At 48.4% G+C, this 23,348-nt stretch overlaps 1 protein-coding gene and 1 long non-coding RNA gene across 2 annotated transcripts in view; both read right to left on the reverse strand.

The window, feature by feature from the left end:
• The window catches only part of LOC139233642 (kelch-like protein 10), a 29,594-nt gene extending 20,251 nt beyond the window's left edge, over positions 1-9,343 (reverse strand). Inside the window, exon 1 of the mRNA XM_070864053.1 lies at positions 8,854-9,343. Within this exon, the coding sequence (XP_070720154.1) occupies positions 8,854-9,273 (420 nt within the window). The 5' untranslated portion in view covers positions 9,274-9,343. The remainder of the gene's footprint in view (positions 1-8,853) is intronic.
• Positions 9,344-15,681: 6,338 nt separating this feature from the next.
• The window catches only part of LOC139233931 (uncharacterized), a 58,019-nt gene continuing 50,352 nt past the window's right edge, over positions 15,682-23,348 (reverse strand). The window contains exon 3 of the long non-coding RNA XR_011588241.1: positions 15,682-16,208. This is a non-coding gene — a long non-coding RNA (uncharacterized lncRNA). The remainder of the gene's footprint in view (positions 16,209-23,348) is intronic.

The raw sequence follows: 23,348 nt of genomic DNA on the forward strand, positions 1-23,348 counted from the left end.
GAAGCACACAGCTTTTGACTAGAGATAATAAGGGTTCCTGGCTTCTCCAGGTTTTGATCTGCCGGGCAGTGACAGGTGATTGCTCACTCTCAAATGCTTCCATAACCATGGCTAGATCTGCGGGCTACGCCATTTCTGTAAAGTCCTGTCCCCTCAGTACAGATTCACACGAGGCATGTAGTGAAGTCAAGGTCACTTGGACCTGCACCTTTATTTCACAGCTCTGGAATGCTGTACTTGCCTGAGACCTGTCCTTATATACCTGTCTCTTGCAAGTGCACCCCTGGTGGTAAGGTATGCTGGTGGTTACAGGTCATATCTTATTACAGTCATGTATAGCATGTTAGGATACAGTTATATATAATAATGTAAGATACATGACATCACCCTCCCCCAAGGTCTTATTGTCTTTATAGGTTCAGTCTCTCAGGTGGTCTATGCTCTCGCGTGGAGCGTCTGAGTTGTGGTTCAGTTGTTTGCCTTGCTGTCTGTTTTTCTTTGGGTGTGGTTGCTGGTATCTCGCCTGGGCTGTCTGTTTAAATTGGAGTGATTGTTGTTGACTCGCTTGGGCTGTCTGTTGGAATTGCCCTTTCCTCAGGTTGTTCCCTCTGTCTGTCCACCAGGTGTGGTGCGAGTTCCACATTGTAGTCTGCCTCTAGTTCCGCAGTGTTGTTGGTAAATCTGCTTTTGAGTTGGTCTACATGCCTCCGGCAGGTTTTGCCATTGTCCATTTGTCCTACCAGTAGCCTGTTTCCTTCCTTGCCCGTTACTGTCCCTGCAAGCCATTTGGGACCCCTGCCATAGTTTAGTACAAACACTTTGTCCCCTATCTCATTCCATCTCCCCCTCGAATTTCTGTCATGGTACTCAGTCAGCTTACGGCGCTTTGCCTCAACGATTTCGTGCATGTCTGGGAGGATTAATGAGAGCCTTGTTTTTAAAGTCCTTTTCATCAACAGTTGCGCGGGGGGGATCCCAGTCAATGAGTGCGGACGAGATCTGTATGCCAGCAGCAGTCGCGACAGGTGACCCTGCAGCGTGGGACCTTGGATTTTAAGCATGCCTTGTTTAATGATTTGCACTGCTCTCTCCGCCTGGCCGTTGGAGGCCGGCTTGAATGGTGCCGTCTTGACGTGATTTATGCCGTGGTCAATTATAAAGTCTTGGAATTCTGCGCTGGTGAAGCACAGACCATTGTCACTGACCAATATGTCAGGGATTCCGTGCATTGCAAACATGGTTGCGAGGCTCTCCACAGTGGTGAAGGTTGTGCTCGAGTTTAAAATGGTGCATTCGATCCACTTTGAAAATGAATTTACAACTACGAGAAACATTTTGCCCATGAATGGACCCGCATAGTCTATGTGCACCCGCGACCACGGTTTGGTAGGCCAGGGCCAGGGGCTCAGTGGAGCCTCCCTGGGGGCATTGCTGAGTTGGGCACAAATGGTGTACCTTCGGACGCAGAGCTCCAGGTCCGCGTCAATACCAGGCCACCAGACGTGGGATCTGGTTATGGCCTTCATGAGAACGATCCCCGGGTGCTCGCGGTGGAGCTCCCGGACAAATGCCTCACTGCCTCTCAGAGGCATGACTACTCGGCTGCCCCACATCAGGCAGTCTGCTTGTAGTGATAGCTCATGCATGCGCCTGTGAAAGGGTTTTAATTCCTCGGGGCAGGCATCGCGAGCCTCTACCCAGTCACCGGTTAGGACACATCTTTTTTACTAAGGATAACGTGGGGTCGCTGGCCGTCCAGGCTCTGATTTGGCGAGCCGTCATGGGCGAACCTGTGGACTCAAAGGCATTGATTTCCATGACTATCTCTCAGTCCTGTTCGTCAGACCCTTCCATGGTCGCCAGGGGTAGCCTGCTGAGTGCGTCGGCACAGTTGTCTGTGCCTGGTCTGTGCCTTATGGTGTAGTCGTAGGTCGCCAGCATGAGTGCCCACCGTTGAATTTGAGCCGAGGCGTTGGCGTTTATTGCCTTGCTCTCGGATAGAAGGGACGGGAGGGGCTTGTGGTCGGTTTCTAATGTGAACTTGGCCCCGAAAAGGTATTGGTGCATCTTTTTGACACCGTACACGCAAGCGAGCGCCTCCTTCTCTACCATTCCATACCCGCGCTCCGCCCGCAAAAGTGACCTGGAGGCATAAGATATGGGTTGTAATTTGCCCGCAGTATTGACATGTTGCAAAACGCACCCGACCCCATACGCTGACGCATCGCATGTGAGAACTAGCTTTTTACCTGGGTCAAAGAAAGTCAAAACACTGTTGGAACACAGAAGGTTGCGTGCCTTATTGAAGGCGCGTTCCTGGGCATCCCCCCAAAATCAATTGCACCCCTTTCTGAGTAGCACGTGGAGAGGCTCCAGCAGCGTGCTTAAGTTCCCAAAGTAATTGAGTAGCCCGAGAAAGGCGCGCAATTCTGAGACATTCCGGGGCCAGGGTGCCAGGCGAATTGCTTCTGTTTTGGCATCTGTGCAGCGGATTCCATCAGCGGCAATCCTTCTGCCCAAAAATTCACCCTTGGGTGCGAGAAACAGGCACTTGGATTTCTTGACTTGTAGGCCTACCCGATCCAACCGCTTTAGTACTTCCTCCAAATGGGAGTCGGTGTCCCTGCCCGTAATAAGTATGTCGTCTTGAAATACAACCATCCCCGGGATGGACTTGAGCAGACTCTCCATGTTGCGCTGGAATATGGCAGCTGCCGACCTGATGCCGAATGGGCATTGATTGTACATGAAAAGGCCTCGATGTGTGTTGATGGTGGTGAGTAGCTTGGATTCCTCGGTCAATTCTTGTGTCATATACGCAGATGTGAGGTCTAATTTAGAGAAAAATTTACCTCCAGCCAATGTGGCAAATAAGTCCTCCACTCTGGGCAGCGGGTACTGGTCCTGTAGGGAGACTCTGTTTATGGTAGATTTGTAGTCCCCACAGATTCGTACGGATCCATCAGGCTTCATGACTGGGACGATGGGACTTGCCCAGTCGCTAAATTCCACAGGTGATATAATGCCTTCCCGCAGAAGCCTGTCTAGTTCGTATTCAATCTTTTCCCTCATCACATAGGGTACAGCTCTGGCTTTGTGATGGACCAGTCAAGCATCCTGTGTGATGTAGATTTTGACTTTGGCCCCTTTGAAAGTGCCCACACCTGGCTGAAAGAGATGTTCAAATCGCTTTATAACTGTTGAGCAGGAGGTCCGTTCCTCTAATGACATGGCATGGACATCATCCCATTTCCAGTTTAGTTTTGCCAGCCAGCTTCTCCAGTGCTGGGGGGTCTCCGGGGACAATCCACAGGGGAAGTCGGTTCACTGTCCCTTTGTGTGTGACAGAGAGCATGGCGCTGCCGAGGACTGGTACGATTTCTTTGGTATAGGTCCTTAGTGTGGTGTCGACCCTTGTGAGTTTTGGTCTGTCTCTTTTATGCGGCCACAGTTGTTCAAATTGTTGAGCGCCCATGAGAGATTGACTCGCTCCCGTATCCAGCTCCATGTTGACAGATATCCCGTTGAGTAGGACCCTCATCATTATAGGAGGCGTCCTGTTGTAGGAGCAGCGGCCATTGATCATGTTGACCCGCTGTACATCGGTGTCCCAGGTACTGTCCCCACCATCTTCTGGTCCGCTTTTTGACCCATCCGATTCGTATACCAGCCGAGCTGCCGTTTTTTTGCACATGCGGGCCAAATGCCCTGTATATTCACAATTTCTGCAAACAACCTGCTGAAATCGACATCGCCTTGCCAAGTGCCCACCCCCACACCTCCAGCACAGACCTGTTCCATTGTTCAAAGTGTTCCCAAAGAATGAGCTGCATCTGGCTGATCTCTCTTGAGCTTCTCTCAGTTTGTAGTTGATTGCTCGCATTGTGGGTTGATGAGGTGTGAACGGCCGTTCCTGTGGCCCTTGATGGCTCCTGCCTGCTGTCGAGAACCTGTTCTCCCGGTTTTGTCTGTGTGTGGGAGTAGCAGCTTGTTTAGTGCTGTGAACTTCTTGTTCCAATATTTTGTTAGTTGTCGTACCTGCATTGTAAATCAACCTCGTTTCTTCTTCCCCTACCAAAAATGTCTGTGCAACCAGTGCTGCTGCCTCTAAGGTCAGGTTCTTGGTCTCTATGAGCTTTCGGAATATGCCTGCGTGGCCTATTCCTTCAATGAAAAAGTCTCTCAGCATTTCTCTCCTCAGTTCATCGGAGAACTCACATAACTAGCCAACCTCCGAAGTTCCGCCACAAAGTCAGGTATGCTCTGGCCCACACAGCGTCTGTAGTTGTAGAACCTGTGTCTGGCCATGTGTAGGCTGCTCGCTGGCTTCAGGTGGTCTCTTACCAGTGTGCTCAATTCTTCAAACGACTTGCTTGCTGGTTTCTCGGGTGCCAACAAATCCTTCATTAAAGCGCATGTTTTCGAGCCACAGTTGGTCAAGCGATGGGCTCTTCTCTTGTCTGCCTTATCGTCGCCTAACCAGTCTTTGGTTACAAAGCTTTGCTGGAGCCTTTCTATAAAGTCCTCCCAATTGTCTCCCGCATTGTACTTTTCATCTGATCCGTTGTTCGCCATTCTGTGGATTCTGTAATCTCGTAACCCGTCGCCACTGTAAAGTCCTGTCCCCTCAGTACAGAATCACACGAGGCATGTTGTGAAGTCAAGGTCACTCTGGACCTGCACCTTTATTTCACAGCTCTGGAATGCTACACTTGCCTGAGACCTGCCCTTATATACCTGTCTCTTGCAAGTGCACCCCTGGTGGTAAGGTATGCTGGTGGTTACAGGTCAATATCTTATTACAGTCATGTATAGCATGTTAGGATACAGTTATATATAATAATGTAAGATACATGACAATTTCCACCCCCGTGGCGGGAATGGCAACCTACGGAGAGCATTGGCGCAGTTTTCTGTGTCTGGCCTGTGGCGGATGGCGTAGTTGTATGCGGACAACATGAGCGCCCATCTGTGGATGCAGGCCGATGCGTTGGTATTTATCCCTTTACTCTCGGAAAATAGGGATATGAGTAGCTTATGGTCAATTTCCAATTCGAATTTTAGCCCAAACAGGTATTGATGCATTTTCTTTACCCCATAGACACACGCTAATGCTTCTTTTTCAATCATGCTGCAGGCTCTCTCGGCCTTAGACAGACTCCTGGATGCATAAGCAACTGGTTGCAGTTTCCCGAAATCATTAGCTTGTTGCAATACACACCCAATGTCATATGACGATGCATCACATGCTAGTACCATACGCTTACATGGATCATACAACACAAGCAATTTGTTTGAGCGTAACAATTTTCTTGCTTTTACAAAGGCATTTTCTTGGCTTTTGCCCCAAACCCATTCGCTCCCTTTTTGTAGTAAGACATGTAGTGGTTCTAGCAGGGTGCTGAGACCCAGTAAGAAGTTACCAAAGTAGTTCAAGAGTCCCAAAAGCGACCGCAGCTCCGTCACGTTCTGTGGCCTCGGTGCGTTCTCGATTGCCTCCATCTTCACGTTGGTGCCTGATGCCGTCCGCCACAACCCTCCTTCCCAGGAACTACACTTAAGGCGCCAGGAAAACGCACTTCGAGCATTTTAACCTGAGCCCCACATGGATGAGTCGACTAAGAGCCTCCTCCAGGTTCTGCAGGTGCTTGACAGTGTTCCAACCTGTGACCAAGATGTCGTCCTGGAAGACCACGATGTGCGGGACCGACTTCAGTAAGTTTTCCATGTTTCTCTGGAATATCGCCGCCACTGATCGGATTCCAAACAGGCATCTGTTGTGCGTGTTGATGCAGGTGAGGGCATTCAATGATCCCTCCAGTTCCTGCATCATGTTGGCTGAAGTCAGATCCAGCTTCGTGAACGTCTTTCCTCCAGCCAGCGTTGCAAAGAGGTCGTCGGCTTTTGGTAGTGGGTATTGCTCCTGCAGGGAGAAACGATTGATAGTTACTTTGTAATCGCCACAGATTCTGACAGTGCCATCTCCCTTGAGGACTGGGACAATAGGAGTGGCCGACTCACTGAACTCGATCGGTGAAATGATGCCCTCTCGTTGCAGCCGGTCTAGCTCGATCTCTACCATTTCTCTCATCATGTATGGTACTGCTTTCGCCTTGTGATGGATGGGTCGCGCCCCCGGAATTAGGTGGCTCTGCACTTTTGCTCCTTGGAATTTCCCAATGCCTGGTTCGAACAGTGAAGGAAATTTGATTAAGACCTGGGCACACGAAGTGTCATCAGCGGGCGAGAGTGTCGGACGTCGTCCCAGTTCCAGCGTATCTTTCCCAGCCAGCTCCTGCTGAGTAGCGTGGGACTATCGCCCGGTACCACCCATAATGGTAGCTTGTGCACCGCTCCAACGTAGGAGACTTTTATGCTAGCATTGCCGATTACAGGAATCAGTTCTTTAGTGTAAGTTCTTAGTCTCATGCGAACTGAAGTTAAGACTGGCCTTGAGGCCTTGTTGCACCACAACATTTCGAAAGTCTTTTTGCCCATGATGGACTGGCTCGCGCCCGTGTCCAGCTCCATTGACACTGGGACTCCATTTAGTTCAACATTCAGCATTATCTGGGGACAATTCGTGATGAATGTGTGCACCCCATGTACCTCTGCCTCCTCTATCTGAGGCTCTGGTTCGTAGTGATCCTCCGTGGATCTGTCCTCCTCTGCAACATGGTGGTTTTCAGGTTTAACAGGCTTAGCAGCTCGCCTGCACACTCGTTGGAGGTGTCCCATTGTGCCACAGCCCTTGCAAACGTATCCTTTGAGTCGGCATGAATGGAAACGATGATCACCCCCCGCAGCGCCAACAAGGTGTTAATGGCCTTGCATTCATCACCCTTGATGGTGGACTCTGAGACATCTGCGGACGTGTGGCTGCAGGTATGTGTGACCTGCCCTGCATGTTACGATTCGAAAACAACATCACTTTGTTCACAGTACTTGGAGCAGCACTTGTGTGCTGAGAGATTTGCTTCGTATTGTCACTGGTGGCACTGAACGCCTGGGTTATCGCTATGGCCTTACTCAAGGTTGGGGTCTCTACAGTCAAAAGCTTGCGAAGTATGGTTTCGTGGCCAATGTCAAGTACGAAAAGGTCTCTGAGCATGTGCTCTAAATGTCCTTCAAATTCGCAATGTCCTGCAAGGCGTCTCAGCTAGGTGACATAACTCGCCACTTCCTGACCTTCAGACCTTTTGTAGGTGTAGAACTGATATGTCGCCATCAGAACGCTTTCCTTTGGGTTCAAATGCTCTCGGACCAGTGTGCACAAATCGTCATACGATTTCTCCGTGGGTTTCGCTGGAGTGAGCAGATTCTTCATGAGGCCATCCGTTGGTACCCCACAGACGGTGAGGAGGATCGCTCTACGTTTGGCAGTGCTCTCTTCCCCATCTAGCTCTTTGGCCACGAAGTATTGGTCGAGTCGCTCCACAAAAGTTTCCCAATCATCTCCCTCCGAAAATTTCTCCAGGATGCCCACTGTTCTCTGCATCTTTGGGTTCGTTACCTGTATCTCGTCGCCAGTTGTAGTGTATGGCGAAAGAGCCAGACTGAACACTGTGAGCTCAAAGCAAAGTGTGACCGTAGTCTTTTATTGCAGGTTTCCAGAGTGCTTCTCCAACCTGTGAAGCCTTCTTAAATACCTGTGCTCCCAAGGGATTATAGGATCCCTTGGGACTCCGGGGAATGAGCCTTCTTGTGGCTGTACAGAGTAAATACAAGTCCACATGTATAACAATGGATTTGCAGATCAATGATAATGGTGGCTGGCTGGTAGCAGGACACCTTAATGCACATGCTCATGAGATGGAGACTTGAGCTCTAAGTCCCAATCCTGGCCACTGCTTGTACTTAAAGGTGTGGAGTCGGTGGGTTCCTGGACAGCCTAACCAACTGGAGGGTCTATCTATCTTAGACTACCTCAGCACCTCATACCAGACAGCCGTAGTTATTTGACTATCTGAGGATATGTGGCTCTCTAACTTACTCAAGGGAACTAGTTAACTAGAAATATAGTAATCCAAAGACTCTTCTACCCATTTATCATCTGTCTGCAGCAATTAAAGAAAGAAGGAGTCATAAAGTGCCATTAAGTGGTTAATGGGCTCAAGCTCCAACATTCATCGGCACTCAGTGGGTTCTTCCAACTGGTGATTTCTTCATCCTCGCAGTTCTAGGTACTTCCTCACAAGGAAGACAGCTACATGTCCATTTCAGCACAAAAATCTAGGCTGACATTCCAGGGCAGTGTTGAGGGAGTGCTGCACTGTCAGAGGTGCCGTCTTTCTGGTGAGATGTTAAACCGAAACTGTCTGCTCTCTCAGGTGGATGTAAACGATTCTACGGCACTATTTCAAAGAAGAGCAGGGGCGTTCTCCCCGGTGTCTTTATGTGAAAAAGACCCTTCAAACCATTTCCCCTGGGGAATGGCTTGGACCATGGGAGTTGGGGGGGGGGGGGGGAGTGGAGGATTCCAAAGAGGCAAAGATAGAGAATGTAAAATAACACAATTTTTTAAACAAGCACAAAACTTTGAAGCTAAATATTATGTTTGTATTCTACATTGCGCATCTATTTCAGACTCTGAGTGAGGGTGCTCAGTTAATGCCAAATTATTGGCAGTTTTCAGCTGTGGACCACTGCTCACTAGCAATTGGATCGAGTTTGCCCCAGTGTAGGACCGACAGAGCCAACAAGAGCAAAAAACAGTCTTGGTAGGACTCAAACTCAGGTGTGAGGTGAAGGGACAGTGTGCTAACCCATGCATCCAATCAGTCTCCTCAATCCCTCTCCTTTACAACAAAAATATTTCATTGATACAAAAGATACACCTAGCTCATAATGTACCTTGGGTAGTAGGATGACAATGCACTTTTTCCTGATGTCTGGGTCTTGGGCAATCCACTTGAGAATGGCATCAAACACTACATCTTCTTGTTTCACATTCAACTCATCCTTCTCAATGATGTCTCTGAGCTCAAAGGCTGACAGCTCTAGGAATTCCTCACTCACCTTCACTATCTCCTCAAAATGGTGCAGAATGTACATGTAGGCTTTATGTCGAAGCTCTGGGCAGAAGTAGTAGTCTGCAAATTTGCAGATCCCAATGCAGTTTTCCAGGCATAACTGGGATTCAAGGAATTCACAACAAGCTCTGACAATTCCCAGGACGTTGAACTGATCCGCAGCAGCCAGGAGCCTCTCGACATTCTCCACGGTGACTGGTACTGTCCGAGTGTATGCATATTCTATAATGAGCTTCATCATGTCAGGGGACACCCCTGGGATGTTGTACACCTTCTTCTCTATGCTGTTCCAGCCACTTGTAAATAGAGCCCTGCAGAGCAAAGGATACATCAATCTTAGGATAAGGAGGAGAATGCTTCTACCTAACCATTCCACCTCACTCTCTCTCTCATTTTGGGGGTGCTCTATACTAATCCACCTGTGGGTACTTTGGTACAAGCATGCTTCAAGTAAGAAAGGCTGAGATAAATATTAATCAATGCAAGAGGATTTAAATCTGCACTAAGCCTCGAATGAGGTTCCCTGTCCAGCATTGGAATTGGCTGTGATGCCTCACTTTACTGAATAGCTTGCCGACACTCTGTTGCTCCCCTTTTCTTGCTGTCATATGGTTCTATCAGCAATGGCTGCTCTTCGTTACTGCAACAACAACTTTCATTTATATAGTAACATAGTAAAACGTTCCAAGGCGCCTAAGGCGCCTTACCAAACAAAATTTATCAAACCGTGCCACGTAGCGATATTGGGACAGGTGACCAAAAGCTTGGTCAAAGAGGTAGGTTTTAAGGAGGGTCTTAAAGGTAGAGGGAGAGGCGGAGAGGCTTAGGGAGGGAATTCTAGAGCTTAAGGCCTAGGCAGCTGAAGGTACGGCCGCTAATGATGGGTTGAAAAAAATTGGGGTTGTAAAAGAGGCCAGAATTGGAGGAGCGCAGAGTTCTCAGAGAGTTGTAGGGCTGGAAGAGGTTACACAGATAGGGAGGGGCGAGGTCATGGAGGGATTTGAACACAAGGATAAGAATTTCAAAATTGAGGTGTTGCTGGACCAGGAGCTAATGGCTGCTGCGGATCAGTTCAACGTCCTGGGAATTGTCAGAGCTTGTTGTGAATTCCTTGAATCCCAGTTATGCCTGGAAAACTGCATTGGGATCTGCAAATTTGCAGGTGAATGAGACTTGGTGCAAGTTAGAACACAGGCAGCAGATGAGCTCAAGTTTAAGGAGGGTGGAAGATGGGAGGCTGGCATGAAGAGTATTGGAATATCTGAGTCTGGAAGTAACAAAAGCATGGATGAGGGTTTCAGCAGCAGATGAGATGAAGTAGTGGCGGGGGCGGACCATATTATGGAGGCGGAAGTAGGCAGTCTTGGTGATGGAGAGGATATGGGGCAGGATCTCAGCTCAGGATCATATTGAACAACAAGGTTGCGAACAGTTCTATCTCAGATGGTAGCCAGGGAATGGAGTTTGTGGTGGGGAGTGAAGACATGGCTTTGGTCTTCCCAGTGCTTAATTGGAGGAAATTTTTGCTCATCCAATACTGGATGTCAGACACGCAGCATGACATATCCAGGGTTGAGAGAGGTGGTGGTGAGGTATTGCTGGGTGTCGTCAGCGTACATGTGGAACCTGAGGATGTGTTTTTGGATGAGGTCGCTGAGGGGCAGCATGCAGATGAGAAATAGGAGGGGGACGGGCTCCAGAGAGGTAAGGGTGCAGGAGGTGGAAGAGAAGCCATACAGGACACTCTCTGGCCAACTCTCTCTTGCAATGAGTGTCGGCAATTTCCAACTCTTGCAGTCTTTGATGGGGAATATTATGATCTTTCTGTGAAGTGTTATAAAGTTATGTATTCAGATGGGTCCTACAGCAATTGTGTTGTATTAAAAAGGTTGCAACTTATCATTTGGTGAATTCTGAATTTCATTTTACAATTTGAATTGGTTGAGCTTCAAAGAACAATTTTTGGGTGAATCACCTCGCAACACTTCTCTTCAGCATCGTCACTTTCGGGACCATACAGACACTAAGACGGAAGGGTTAAGGAGGAAGCCTATTTGCTCCAGTTACTGACCGAAAGTAGGAGCTGCAGCTACATAAGATGTTCTTATGGGCGTTGAAGTCGATCCCGTTGACCCTGATAACCACATCGCAGAGTTTTCCCTCAAGGCGAAGCTCATTGAAGATGGTACAAGCCATGGCACTCATCTTCCTCTCCATGGTGCTCTGCCTTAACTGCCGAGTTGAGGTTGAGGGTTCCTCCATAGTGAAGCCTTCACACTAAAAGTGAAAAGAACCTTTCCCAATGAGATTGGGTGGATGCGGTGAGAGGTCAGCGTGTGAGCTGGTTGTCACGATTTGTGTTTTTTAGAGGCGCTGCTCAGGGTTCCAGAACACATCCAATTGTAACATCACTAAGGAGAAGGTCCCCGGCACATCTGGTGGACTTCTATTTGGTGACATGGACAATCAGAGGTCCCTGCCTCAGTTTAAAGACTGATCATTCAGCGTCTACTCGGCCCCGAGCCAGCAATTACCCGCTCACATTCTCCAACACACCCCAGCGACCAACTCCCTGCTCCGACCAACTCACATCGTGGATTTGTGGGCGCCCTTGCTTGGTATGTAACCCAATTATTGACTGTTCTCATAACGTAAAACTTGAGCGTTTACGTTTTAAAATGACACAACAAAAGACAATATTTGTAAGTTACGGGCTGTCGGGTAACTAACTTAAAATCGCGATAAAAACCAGGAAGGAAGATGGAATGTGATCAAGTGGAGGCAGGGTATTCTCATTTTATAAACCTTATACCGGATCCCAACCCTAATGTAATTTTCTGGAATTCTACCCACACGTTTCTGAATGTTTACAGGGCGAACTCCATTTTTACAATCAGCAAAGCAACGATAATAACAAATTTCAATAGGTCAAGTAATGCATGGAATATATAACATCTTTGTGTAGTTAAAGTTATAATACTTTGAGCACAGTACATTATATAGCATATGTGTTTTTTATTCGTTCCTGGGATGTGGGCGTCGCTGGCAAGACCAGCATTTATTGCCCATCCCTAATTGCCCCTTGAGAAGGTGGTGATGAGCCGCCTTCTTGAACCACTGCAGTCCGTGTAGTGAAGGTGCTTCCACAGTGCAGTGAGAACATAAGAACATAAGAAATAGGAACAGGAGTTGGCCATTTGGCCCCTCGAGCTTGCTCCGCCATTTAATATGATCATGGCTGATCTGATCATGGTCTCAACTCCACTTCCCTGCCCGCTCCCCATAACCCTTGACTCCCCTATCGTTCAAAAATCTGTCTATCTCCACCTTAAATATATTCAACGACCCAGCCTCCACAGCTCTCTGGGGCAGAGAATTCCACAGATTTACAACCCTCTGAGAGAAGAAATTCCTCCTCATCTCCAATTTAAATGGGCGATCCCTTATTTTGAAACTATGCCCCCTAGTTCTAGATTCCCCCACAAGGGGAAACATCCTCTTGGCATTTACCCTGTCAAGGCCCCTTCAGAATCTTATATGTTTCAATAAGATCATCTCTCATTCTTCTAAACTCCAATGAGTATAGGCCTAACCTGCTTAAACTATCTTCATAAAACAACCCCTTCATCTCAGGAATCAACCTAGTGAACTTTCTCTAAACTGCCTCCAATGCAATTATATCCCTCCTTAAATAAGGAGACCAAAACTGTACACAGTACTCTAGGTGTGATCTCACCAATCCCCTGTACAGTTGTAGCAGGACTTCCCTACTGTTATACTCCATCCCCCTTGCAATAATGGCCAACATTCCATTTGCCTTCCTAATTACTTGCTGTACCTGCATGCTAACTTTTTATGTTTCATGTACAAGTGGATACCTCACTATTTTCCCACATTATGCTCCATCTGCCAAATTTTTGCCCACTCACTTAGCCTTTCTATATCCCTTTACAGATTTTGCGTCCTCCTCACAACTTGCTTTCACACTTGCTTTAGGGAGGGATTTCCAGGACTTTGACCAGCGATGATCAAGAAACGGCGATATATTTCCAAGTCAGGATGGTGTGAGACTTGGAGGGGAACTTGGAGGTGATGGTGTTCCCATGCGCCTGCTTCCCTTGTCCTTCTAGGTGGTAGAGGTCGCGGGTTTGGGAGGTGCTGCCGAAAAAGCCTTGGCGAGTTGCTGCAGTGCATCTTGTAGATGGTACGCACTGCAGCCATGTGGTGGAGGGAGAGAGCGTTGAAGGTAGGGAATGAGGTGCCAATCAAGCGGGCTGCTTTGTTCTCAAAGCATCATGTAATGCAGATTATGGTGCAAAATAGTGTACATTGATGAAGTCTATCTTAAAGCATATGGAACTTTATATAGTAGGAGTATAATTGAGGTACCCACCACCATACTCTTCCACCCACTGCTGATGCTCTTCTACAATATTCTTGGCATTTCCTTGACTCTGACCAGTTCCATCTCTGTTCGACCTACTCTCATCTTTCATTTCTCAATGAACCTCAAATTTCATCACATTTTGACACTTCCCCATCCAAATTTCCTTGTACACTTTCTACTCCATTGCCTGATTCAAAGATGTGTTTTACTTTGGCTCCATTGGTAGGACTCTTGGAAATATATTGGTCGCTCCTTCATTGTTGCTGGGTCACAATCCTTGAACTCCCTCCCTAACAGCACTGTGGGAGCACCTTCACCACACGGACTGCAGTGGTTCAAGAAGGCGGCTCACCACCACCTTCTCAAGCGGCAATTAGGGACAGGCAATAAATGCCGGCCTTGCCAGCGACACCCAAATAGAAACATAGAAACATAGAAATTGGGTGCAGGAGCAGGCCATTCAACCCTTCGAGCCTGTACCGCCATTCAATAAGATCATGGCTGATCATTCAACCTCAGTACCCCTTTCCTGGTTTCTCTCCATACCCCTTGATCCCTTTGGCCGTGAGGGCCATATCTAACTCCCTCTTGAAAATATCTAACGAACTGGCCTCAACAACTTTCTGCGGTAGAGAATTCCACAGGTTAACCACTCTCTGAGTGAAGAAGTTTCTCCTCATCTTGGTCCTAAATGGCTTACCCATTATTCTAAAACTGTGACCCCTGGTTCTGGAACTCCCCAGCAACGGGAACATTCTTCCTGCCTGTAACCTGTCCAATCCCGTCAGAATTTTGTATGTTTCTATGAGATCCCCTCTCATTCTTCTAAAGTCCAGTGGATACAGGCTCAGTCTCTCTTCATATGCCATCCCAGGAATCAGTCTGGTGAACCTTCGCTGTACTCCCTTAATAGCAAGAACGTCCTTCCTCAGATTAGGAGACCAAAACTGAACACCGTATTCTAGGTGTGGCCTCACCAAGGCCCTGTACAACTGCAGTAAGACCTTGCTGCTCCTATACTCAAATCCTCTAGCTATGAAGGCCAACATGCCATTTGCCTTCTTCACCGCCTGCTGTACCTGCATGCCAACCTTCAATGACTGATGTACCATGACACCTAAGTCTCGTTGCACCTCCCCTTTTCCTAATCTGTCACCATTCAGATAATAGTCTGTCTTCCTGTTTTTGCCACCAAAGTGGATAACCTCACATTTATTCACATTATACTGCATCTGCCATGCATTTGCCCACTCACCTAACCTGTCCAAGTCACCCTGCAGCCTCTTAGCATCCTCCTCACAGCTCACACCGCCGCCCAGCTTAGTGTCGTCTGCAAACGTGGAGATATTACATTCAATTCCTTCATCTAAATCATTGATGTCGTTTGTAAATAGCTGGGGTCCCAGCACTGAACCCTGCGGCACCCCACTGATCACTGCCTGCCTTTCTGAAAAGGACACATTTATTCCGACTCTCTGCTTCCTGTCTGCCAACCAGTTTTCTATCCACATCAATACATTACTCCCAATAGCATGTGCTTTAATTTTGCACACTAATCTCCTGTGTGGGACCTTGTCAAAAGCCTTTTGAAAGTCCAAATACACATCCACTGGTTCTCCCCCGTCCACTCTCCGAGCCACATCCCCAAAAAACTCCAGAAGATCCGCTGAGCACGACTTCCCCTCCACAAATCCATGCCGTCTTGGACCGATCCTGTCACTGCTTTCCAAATGCGCTGCTACTTCATCTTCAATAATTGATTCCAACATTTTCCCCACCACCGATGTCAGGCCAACCGGCCTACAATTCCCTGCTCCCCCTCTACCTCCCCTTCCAAAAATCCTGGAAATGAATTTTTTATAAGCTTGCCTCCGAGTCAGAAGGTTGTGGTTTGAACCCCACTTCAAGCACATCAGCTCACCTGTGACTTCGGTTTCATACTTGGGATGAGATGTTAAAACTATTTGAACAAGAGCAGGAGTTCTCCTGGTGTTCTGAACATTCATTGTTCCACCCTCACTGCCAAACATGGATCAATTGGCCACTTATCTCAATGCTGTTTAGCCTGTAAAATAACAGTGACTACACGTTGGCTGTGAAACACTTTCAGATGCCCTGAGGACGTGAAAGGCGCGATATAAATGCAAGCTGAATTGGATATCCCTATTACAAATAGTAAAGTGCATGCAACCTGTTACGTTTAGAATAACTCCACAAGACTGTATATCTTAAGCTCAAACTGTTGTGACCTTGGTCTCTTTATTGTAACTCCAGAGTACAGAAACAGCGTGATGGACCGCCTTTTATACCTACTTGCCCAGGTTGTGCAGGTGACCCTTGGGTGCGCCCCCTGGTGGCAAGTCTTACACATTGGTAATGTTTACATACATAACATAATTCTCCCCCCCCACCCAAAGTCTTAGATACAAGTTATTTACAAGTTGAGGCAATCCGGGGCTCTGCGTTCCCGGGTTGATCACCTGAGTTGAAGTCCTGGCATGGGTGAGTCGGTCGGATCATTGCTGCACTGCGGTGTGGCTGGTCTGATCGGACTGTTGGGCATGGTGGGTTCATCCTCGTGGTTAACCGCGAGGTCGATTGCTGGTTGGGTATGTGTGGGTGGATCATTGATGGTAATGTACTCTTCAAACTGTTCTTGGTTGTCAGTGAACCGCAGTTTGGTCTGATCCAAGTGCTTTCTGTACGTTAGTCCATTCAAAAGTTTGACAGCAAACACTCTATTCCCCTCCTTGGCTAACACAGTGACAGCAACCCATTTGGGACCATGACTGTAATTAAAAACAAACACAGGGTCATTTACCTCAATGTCGCGTGATACAGCCGCGCGATCGTGGTACATGTTATGCCGGCAATGCCGGGTTTCTACATGATCATTGAGATCCGGGTGGACTAAGGAGAGCCTGGTTTTGGGTGCACTCTTCATTAGCAATTCTGCAGGGGGAACCCCGGTAAGCGAGTGGGGTCACGTGCGATAGCTGAACAGAATCCGAGATAACCGGGTCTGCAGGGAACCGTCTGTCACCCGTTTCAAGCTCTGCTTGATGGTTTGGACTGACCGTCCACTTGACCATTGGATGCGGGCTTAAACGGCGCAGACCTGACATGCTTGATGCCATTGCAGGTCATGAACTCATTGAATTTCTGGTGAAACATGGTCCTTTGTCACGAACAAGGATGTTGGGCAAACCATGGGTGGCGAACATGCCCTGAGGCTTTCAATGGTGGCAGTGGACGTACATGACGACATTATTATGCATTCAATCCATTTGGAGTAAGCGTCCACTGCTACTAGGAACATCTTTTCTAGAAAGGGACCAGCAAAATCTACGTGGACCCTGGACCACGGTTTGGGGGGCCATGACCACAGACTCAGTGGGGCCTCCCTTGGTGCATTGCTCAATTGTGAGCAAGTGTTACATTGCTGTACGCAGGACTCCCCAATTCCGAGTCAATGCCAGGCCACCAAACGTGCGACCTAGCGATAGCCTTCATCATGACTATGCCTGGGTGGGTACTGTGAAGGTCACGTATAAACGTTTCTGTTATATATGTAAACCTGTATATACCTTGTGTAGCCAACAGAGGGCTCATCCCCTGGAATGCCAAGGGATCCCACAATCCCTTAGGAGCACAGGTACTTCAGGAGGCCTCACAGGCTGAAGAGGCACTCTAGAGACCCGCAATAAAAGACAAAGGTCACACTTTACTTTGAACTCACAGTATCCAGTCAGACTCTTTATTCATGCATAATAACTGGCGACGAGATACAGATGACGAACCCAACGATGCAGAGAATAGTGGGCATCCTGGAGAAATCCAGTTCATTAGATATATTCAAAAGGAGTTAGATATGGCTCTTATGGCCAAAGGGATCAAGCGGTATGGAGAGAAAGCAGGAAACATGTACTGAGGTTGAATGATCAGCCATGATCTTATTGAATGGCGGTGTAGGCTCAAAGGGCCGAATGGCCTGCTCCTTCACCTAATTTCTATGTTTCTATGTTTCTATTCTCGGAGGGAGATGATTGGGAAACTTTCGTGGAGCGACTCAACCAATACTTCGTGGCCAACGAGCTGGAAGGAGAAGCGAACGCTGCCAAACGAAGGGCGATTCTCCTCACCGTCTGCGGGGCACCAACGTATGGCCACGTGAAAATTCTGCTTGCTCCAGCGAAACCCACAGAGAAATCGTACGATGATTTGTGCACTCTGGTCCGGGAGCATTTGAAGCCGAAGGAAAGCATTCTGATGGCGAGGTACCTGTTCTACACTTAGAAAAGGTCTGAAGGCCAGGAAGTGGCGAGCTATGTCGCCGAGCTAAGACGCGTTGCAGGACATTGCGAATTTGAAGGACATTTGGAGCACATGCTCAGAGACTTCTTCGTACTTGGCATTGGCCATGAAGTGATATTTCGCAAACGTTTGACTGTAGAGACCCCAACCTTGAGTAAAGACATAGCGATAGCCCAGGTGTTCATTGCCACCAGTGACAATATAAAGCAAATCTCTCAGCACACGAGTGCTACTACAAGTACTGTGAACAAAGTGATGTTGTTTTCAAATTGCAACGTATAAGGCAGGCCCCACATGCCTGCAACTGCACGTCCGTAGATGTCTCAGAGTCCACCATCAAGGGTGATGAATGCAAGGCCATTAACACCTTGTTGGCGCTGCGGGGGTGATCATCGTTTCCATTCATGCCGCTTCAACGGGTACGTTTGCAAGGGCTGTGGAACAATAGGACACCTCCAACGTATGTGCAGGCGAGCTGCAAACCCTGTTAATCCTGAAAACCACCATGTTGCAGAGGAGGACAGATCCATGGCGGATCACGACGAACCAGAGCCTCAGACCAAGGAGGCAGAGGTATATGGGGTGCACACATTTACCACAAAGTGTCCCCCGATAATGCTGAAGGTTGAATTAAATGGACTCCCGGTGTCAATGGAGCTGGACACGGGCACGAGCCAGTCCATTATGAGCAAAAAGCCTTTCGATAAATTGTGGTGCAGCAAGGCCTCAAGGCCAGTCTTGACTCCATTCGCAAGAAACTGAGAACTTACACAAAGGAACTGATTCCCGTAATCAGCAGTGCTACTGTAAAGGTCTCCTACGATGGAGCGGTGCTCCGGGCGATGGTCCCACGCTGCTCGGCAGGAGCTGGCTGGGAAAGATACGCTGGAACTGGGACAACATCCGAGCGCTCTCATCCGCTGACGATACTCCAAGTGCCCAGGTCTTAAACACGTTCCCTTCAAATAAGTTCCAAGTAGCAAAAGGGCAGATCCACCTAATTCCGGGGGCACGACTCATCCATCACAAGGCGAGAGCAGTACCGTACATGATAAGAGAAAAGGTAGAGAGCGAGCTGGACTGGCTGCAACGAGAGGGCATCATTTCGCCGATCAAATTCAACAATCTTCAAGGGAGATGGCACCGTCAGAATCTGTGGTGATTACAAAGTAACTATCAATCTCCCTGCCGAATCAATACCCACTACCAAAGGCTGATGACCTTTTTGCGACGCTGGCGGGAGGAAAGACGTTCACGAAGCTGGACTTGACCTCGGCCTACATGACGCAGGAACTGGAGGAATCATTAAAGGGCCTCACCTGCATCAACACCCACAAAGGTCTCTTCATTTACAACAGATGCCCGTTTGGGATTCGATTAGCCGTGGCGATATTCCAGAGAAACATGGAAAGCTTACTGAAGTCGGTCCCATGCACGGTGGTCTTCCAGGACAACATCTTGGTTACAGGTTGGGACACCGTCGAGCATCTACAGAACCTGGAGGTGGTTCTTAGTCGACTCAACCGCGTGGGGCTCAGGTTAAAACGCTCGGAAGTGCATTTTCCTGGTGCCTGAAGTGGAGTTCCTGGGGAGAAGAATCGCAGCGAACGGCATCAGGCCCACTGATTCGAAGACGGATACAATGGAGAACGCACTGAGGCCACAGAACGTGATGGAGCTGCGGTCGTTTCTAGGACTCCTGAACTACTTTGGTAACTTCTTACCGGGTCTCATCACACTGCACGCGTTACTACGTAAAGGAGACGAATGGGTATGGGGCAACAACAAAGAAAATGCCTTTGTAAAAGCTAGAAAATTGTTATGCTCAAACAAATTGCTTATGTTGTATGATCCATATAAGCGTTTGGTACTAGCATGTGATGCGTCATGGTACGGGGTCGGGTGTGTATTGCAACAAGCTAATGAATCTGGGAAATTGCAACCGGTTGCTTATGTTATGTATGAATAAAGAATCTGACTCGATACTGTGAGCTCAAAGTAAAGTGTGACCTTGATCTTTTATTGCTGGTCTCCAGAGTGCCTCTCCAGCCTGTGAGGCCTCCTTAAGTACCTGTGCTCCTAAGGGATTGTGGGGTCCTGTGGGACTCCCGGGGATGAGCCCTCTGGTGGTTACACAAGGTATATACAGGTTTACATATATAACAACACTCCCCCCCCCCCCCCTCCCCCAAAGTCATAGTGTAACTATTTACAAGGTGAGTCGACCTGGGGCCTTTCTTTCCCTGGTTGATCGTCTCGGTGCAAATGCTGGTTTTGGTGAATCGTTTGTTGGGCCCTCGCTGGTCTGCTGTGCAGCTGGCCTTGCTGGGCTGCCTGGTATGGTGAGTCCTGCTGGGTTGCTGCAGGTGATGGGTTCTGCATTGTGGCCAACCGCGGTGTCGATTGCCACCGGTGTGTGTGTTGGGGTGTCAAAAAAGATAGGGTCTAATGTGGGTTGCACTGGATAGTCCGTGAATCTGATTTTGATTTGGTCCAAGTGTTTCCAGTGAATGAGTCCATTTGAAAGTTTGACCTGAAACACCCTGCTCCCTTCTTTGGCCACAATAGTGCCGGGAAGCCACTTGGGACCTTGTCGATAGTTCAACACAAATACAGGATAATTGATTTCAATTTCGCGTGACACATTTGCGCTATCATGATATGTACTTTGTTGAAGCCGCCTGCTCTCTATCTGTTCATGCAGATCAGGGTGGACTAATGAGAACCTTGTCTTAAGTGCCCTTTTCATGAGCAGTTCAGCGGGTGGATTCCCGGTGAGCAAGTGGGGCCTCATGCAGTAGCTAAGCAGGACTCGGGATAGGCGAGTCTGCAGTGAGCCTTCAGTTACCCTCTTCAAGCTCTGCTTAATGTTTGCACTGCTCTCTCTGCCTGACCATGGGATGCTGGTTTGAACGGGACAGATGTGACATGTTTGATCCCATTACGGGTCATGAACTGTTTGAACTCTGCACTGGTGAAACATGGCCCGTTGTCGCTCACAAGGACATCAGGCAGGCCGTGCGTGGCAAACATACCCGCAGGCTTTCAGTGGTGGCAGCGGACGTGCTTGCCGACATTATCTCACATTCAATCCATTTGGAGTACGCATCTACAACCACTAGGAACATTTTACCCAAAAACAGGCCTGCATAGTCGACATGGACCCTGGACCACAGTTTGGATGGCAAAGACCATAAACTTAGTGGCAACTCCCTGGGTGCTTTGCTTAACTGCGAGCATGTGTTACATTTGTGCTTGCAGGACTCTTAAGTCCGCATCGATACCGGACCATCACACATGGGATCTGGCTATCGCTTTCATTATTACAATGCCTGGGTGAGAACTGTGGAGATCACTGATGAAAGTGTCCCTGCCCTTCTTGGGGACCACTAACCGTTTACCCCACAGAAGGCAATCTGCCTGTATAGACATTTCATCTTTGCACCGCTGGTACGGCTTTATCTCTTCCTGCATTTCTACTGGGACACTGGACCAGCTCCCGTGAAGCACACAATTTTTTACTAGGGACAGTAAACGGTCCTGGCTCGTCCAGGTTCTAATTTGTCGGGCTGTGACGGGTGATTGCTCACTCTCAAATGCTTCCATTACCATGACTAAATCTGCGGGCTATGCCATTTCCACCCCAGTGGTGGGCAATGGCAACCTACTGAGAGCATCCGCACAGTTTTCTCTGCCTGGCCTGTGGCGGATGGCATAGTTGTATGCTGACAACGTGAGCGCCCACCTCTGGATATGGGCCGATGCATTCATATTTATTGCCCTTACTTTCAGAAAAAAGGGATATCAGTGGCTTATTTCCAATTTCCAATTCAAATTTGAGCCCAAACAGATATTAATGCATTTTCTTTATCCCATAAACAGACATTGGCGCTTCTTTTTCAATCATGCTGTAGGATCTCTCAGCCTTAGACAGACTTCTGGATGCATAAGCAACCAGTTGCAATTTCCCAGATTCATTAGCTTGTTGCAATACACACCCGCCCTGTACGACGACGCATCACATGCTAGTACCAAACACTTACATGGATCAGACAACACAAGCAATTTGTTTAAGCATAACAATTTTCTAGCTTTTACAAAGACATTTTCTTGGCTTTTGCACCATATCCATTTGACTCCTTTACGCAGTAAGGCGTGCAGTGGTTCTAGCAGTGTGCTGAGACCTGGTAACAAGTTACCAAAGTAGTTCAGGAGTCCTAGAAACAACCACAGCTCCGTCACGTTCTGTGGCCTCTCTGCGTTCTCGATTGCCTCCGTCTTCGAATCGGTGGGCCTGATGCCATTCGCCGTGATCCTCCTCCCCAGGAACTCCACTCCACTTCAGGTGCCAGGAAAATGCACTTCAAGCATTTTAACCTGAGACTCGCGCAGTTGAGTCGACTAAGAACCTCCTCCAGGTTCTGCAGATGCTCGACTGTGTCCCAACCTGTAACCAAGATGTCGTCCTGGAAGACCACCGTGCGCGGGACCGACTTCAGTAAACTTTACATGTTTCTCTGGAATATCGCCGCGCCTGATCGAATCCCAAACGGGCATCCGTTGTAAATGAAGAGACCTTTGTGCGTGTTGATACAGGTGAGGCCCGTTGATGATTCCTCCAGCTCCTGCGTCATGTAGGCCGAGGACAAGTCCAGCTTTGTGAACGTCTTTCCTTCTGCCAGCGTCGCAAAAAGGTCATCAGCCTTTGGTAGTGGGTATTAATTTTGCAGGGAGAAACGATTGATAGTTACTTTGTAATCACCACAGATTCTGACTGTGCCGTCTCCCTTGAGGACTGAAACAATTGGACTGGCCCACTCGGCGAATTAGATCGGCGAAATGATGCTCTCTCGTTGCAGCCGGTCCAGCTCGATCTCCACCCTCTCTCTCATCATGTACGGTACTGCTCTCGCCTTGTGATGGATGGGTCATGCCCCCGGAATTAGGTGGATCTGCACTTTTGCACCTTGGAACTTCCCGATGCCTGGTTCGAACAGCGAGGGGAACTTGTTTAAGACCTGGGCACACGAAGTGACGTCAGCGGGCGAGAGCGCTCGGACATCATCCCAGTTCCAGCATATCTTTCCCAGCCAGCTCCTGCCGAGCAGCGTGAGATCATCGCCCGGTACCACCCAGAGTGGTAGCTTGTGCATCACTCCATCGTAGGAGACCTTTACAGTAACACTGCCGATTACGGGAATCAGTTCCTTCGTGTAAGTTCTCAGTTTCATACGAATGGGAGTCAGGACTGGCCTTGAGGCCTTGCTGCACCACAATTTATCGAAAGTCTTTTTGCCCATGATGGACTGGCTCGCGCCTGTGTCCAGCTCTATTGACACCGGGAGTCCATTTAGTTCAACATTCAGCATTATCGGGGGACAATTCGTGGTGAATGTGTGCACCCCATGTACCTCTGCCTCCTCTATCTGAGGCTCTGGTTCATAGTGATGCTCCGTGGATCTGTCCTCCTCTGCAACGTGGTGGTTTTCAGGTTTAACAGGTTAAGCAGCTCGCCTGCACACTCGTTGGAGGTGTCCCATTGTTCCACAGCCCTTGCAAACATATCCTTTGAATTGGCATGAATGGAAACGATGATTATCCACGCAGTGCCAACA

Source organism: Pristiophorus japonicus, chromosome 21 (genome assembly GCF_044704955.1).
Source record: "Pristiophorus japonicus isolate sPriJap1 chromosome 21, sPriJap1.hap1, whole genome shotgun sequence".
NCBI lineage: Eukaryota > Metazoa > Chordata > Chondrichthyes > Pristiophoridae > Pristiophorus > Pristiophorus japonicus.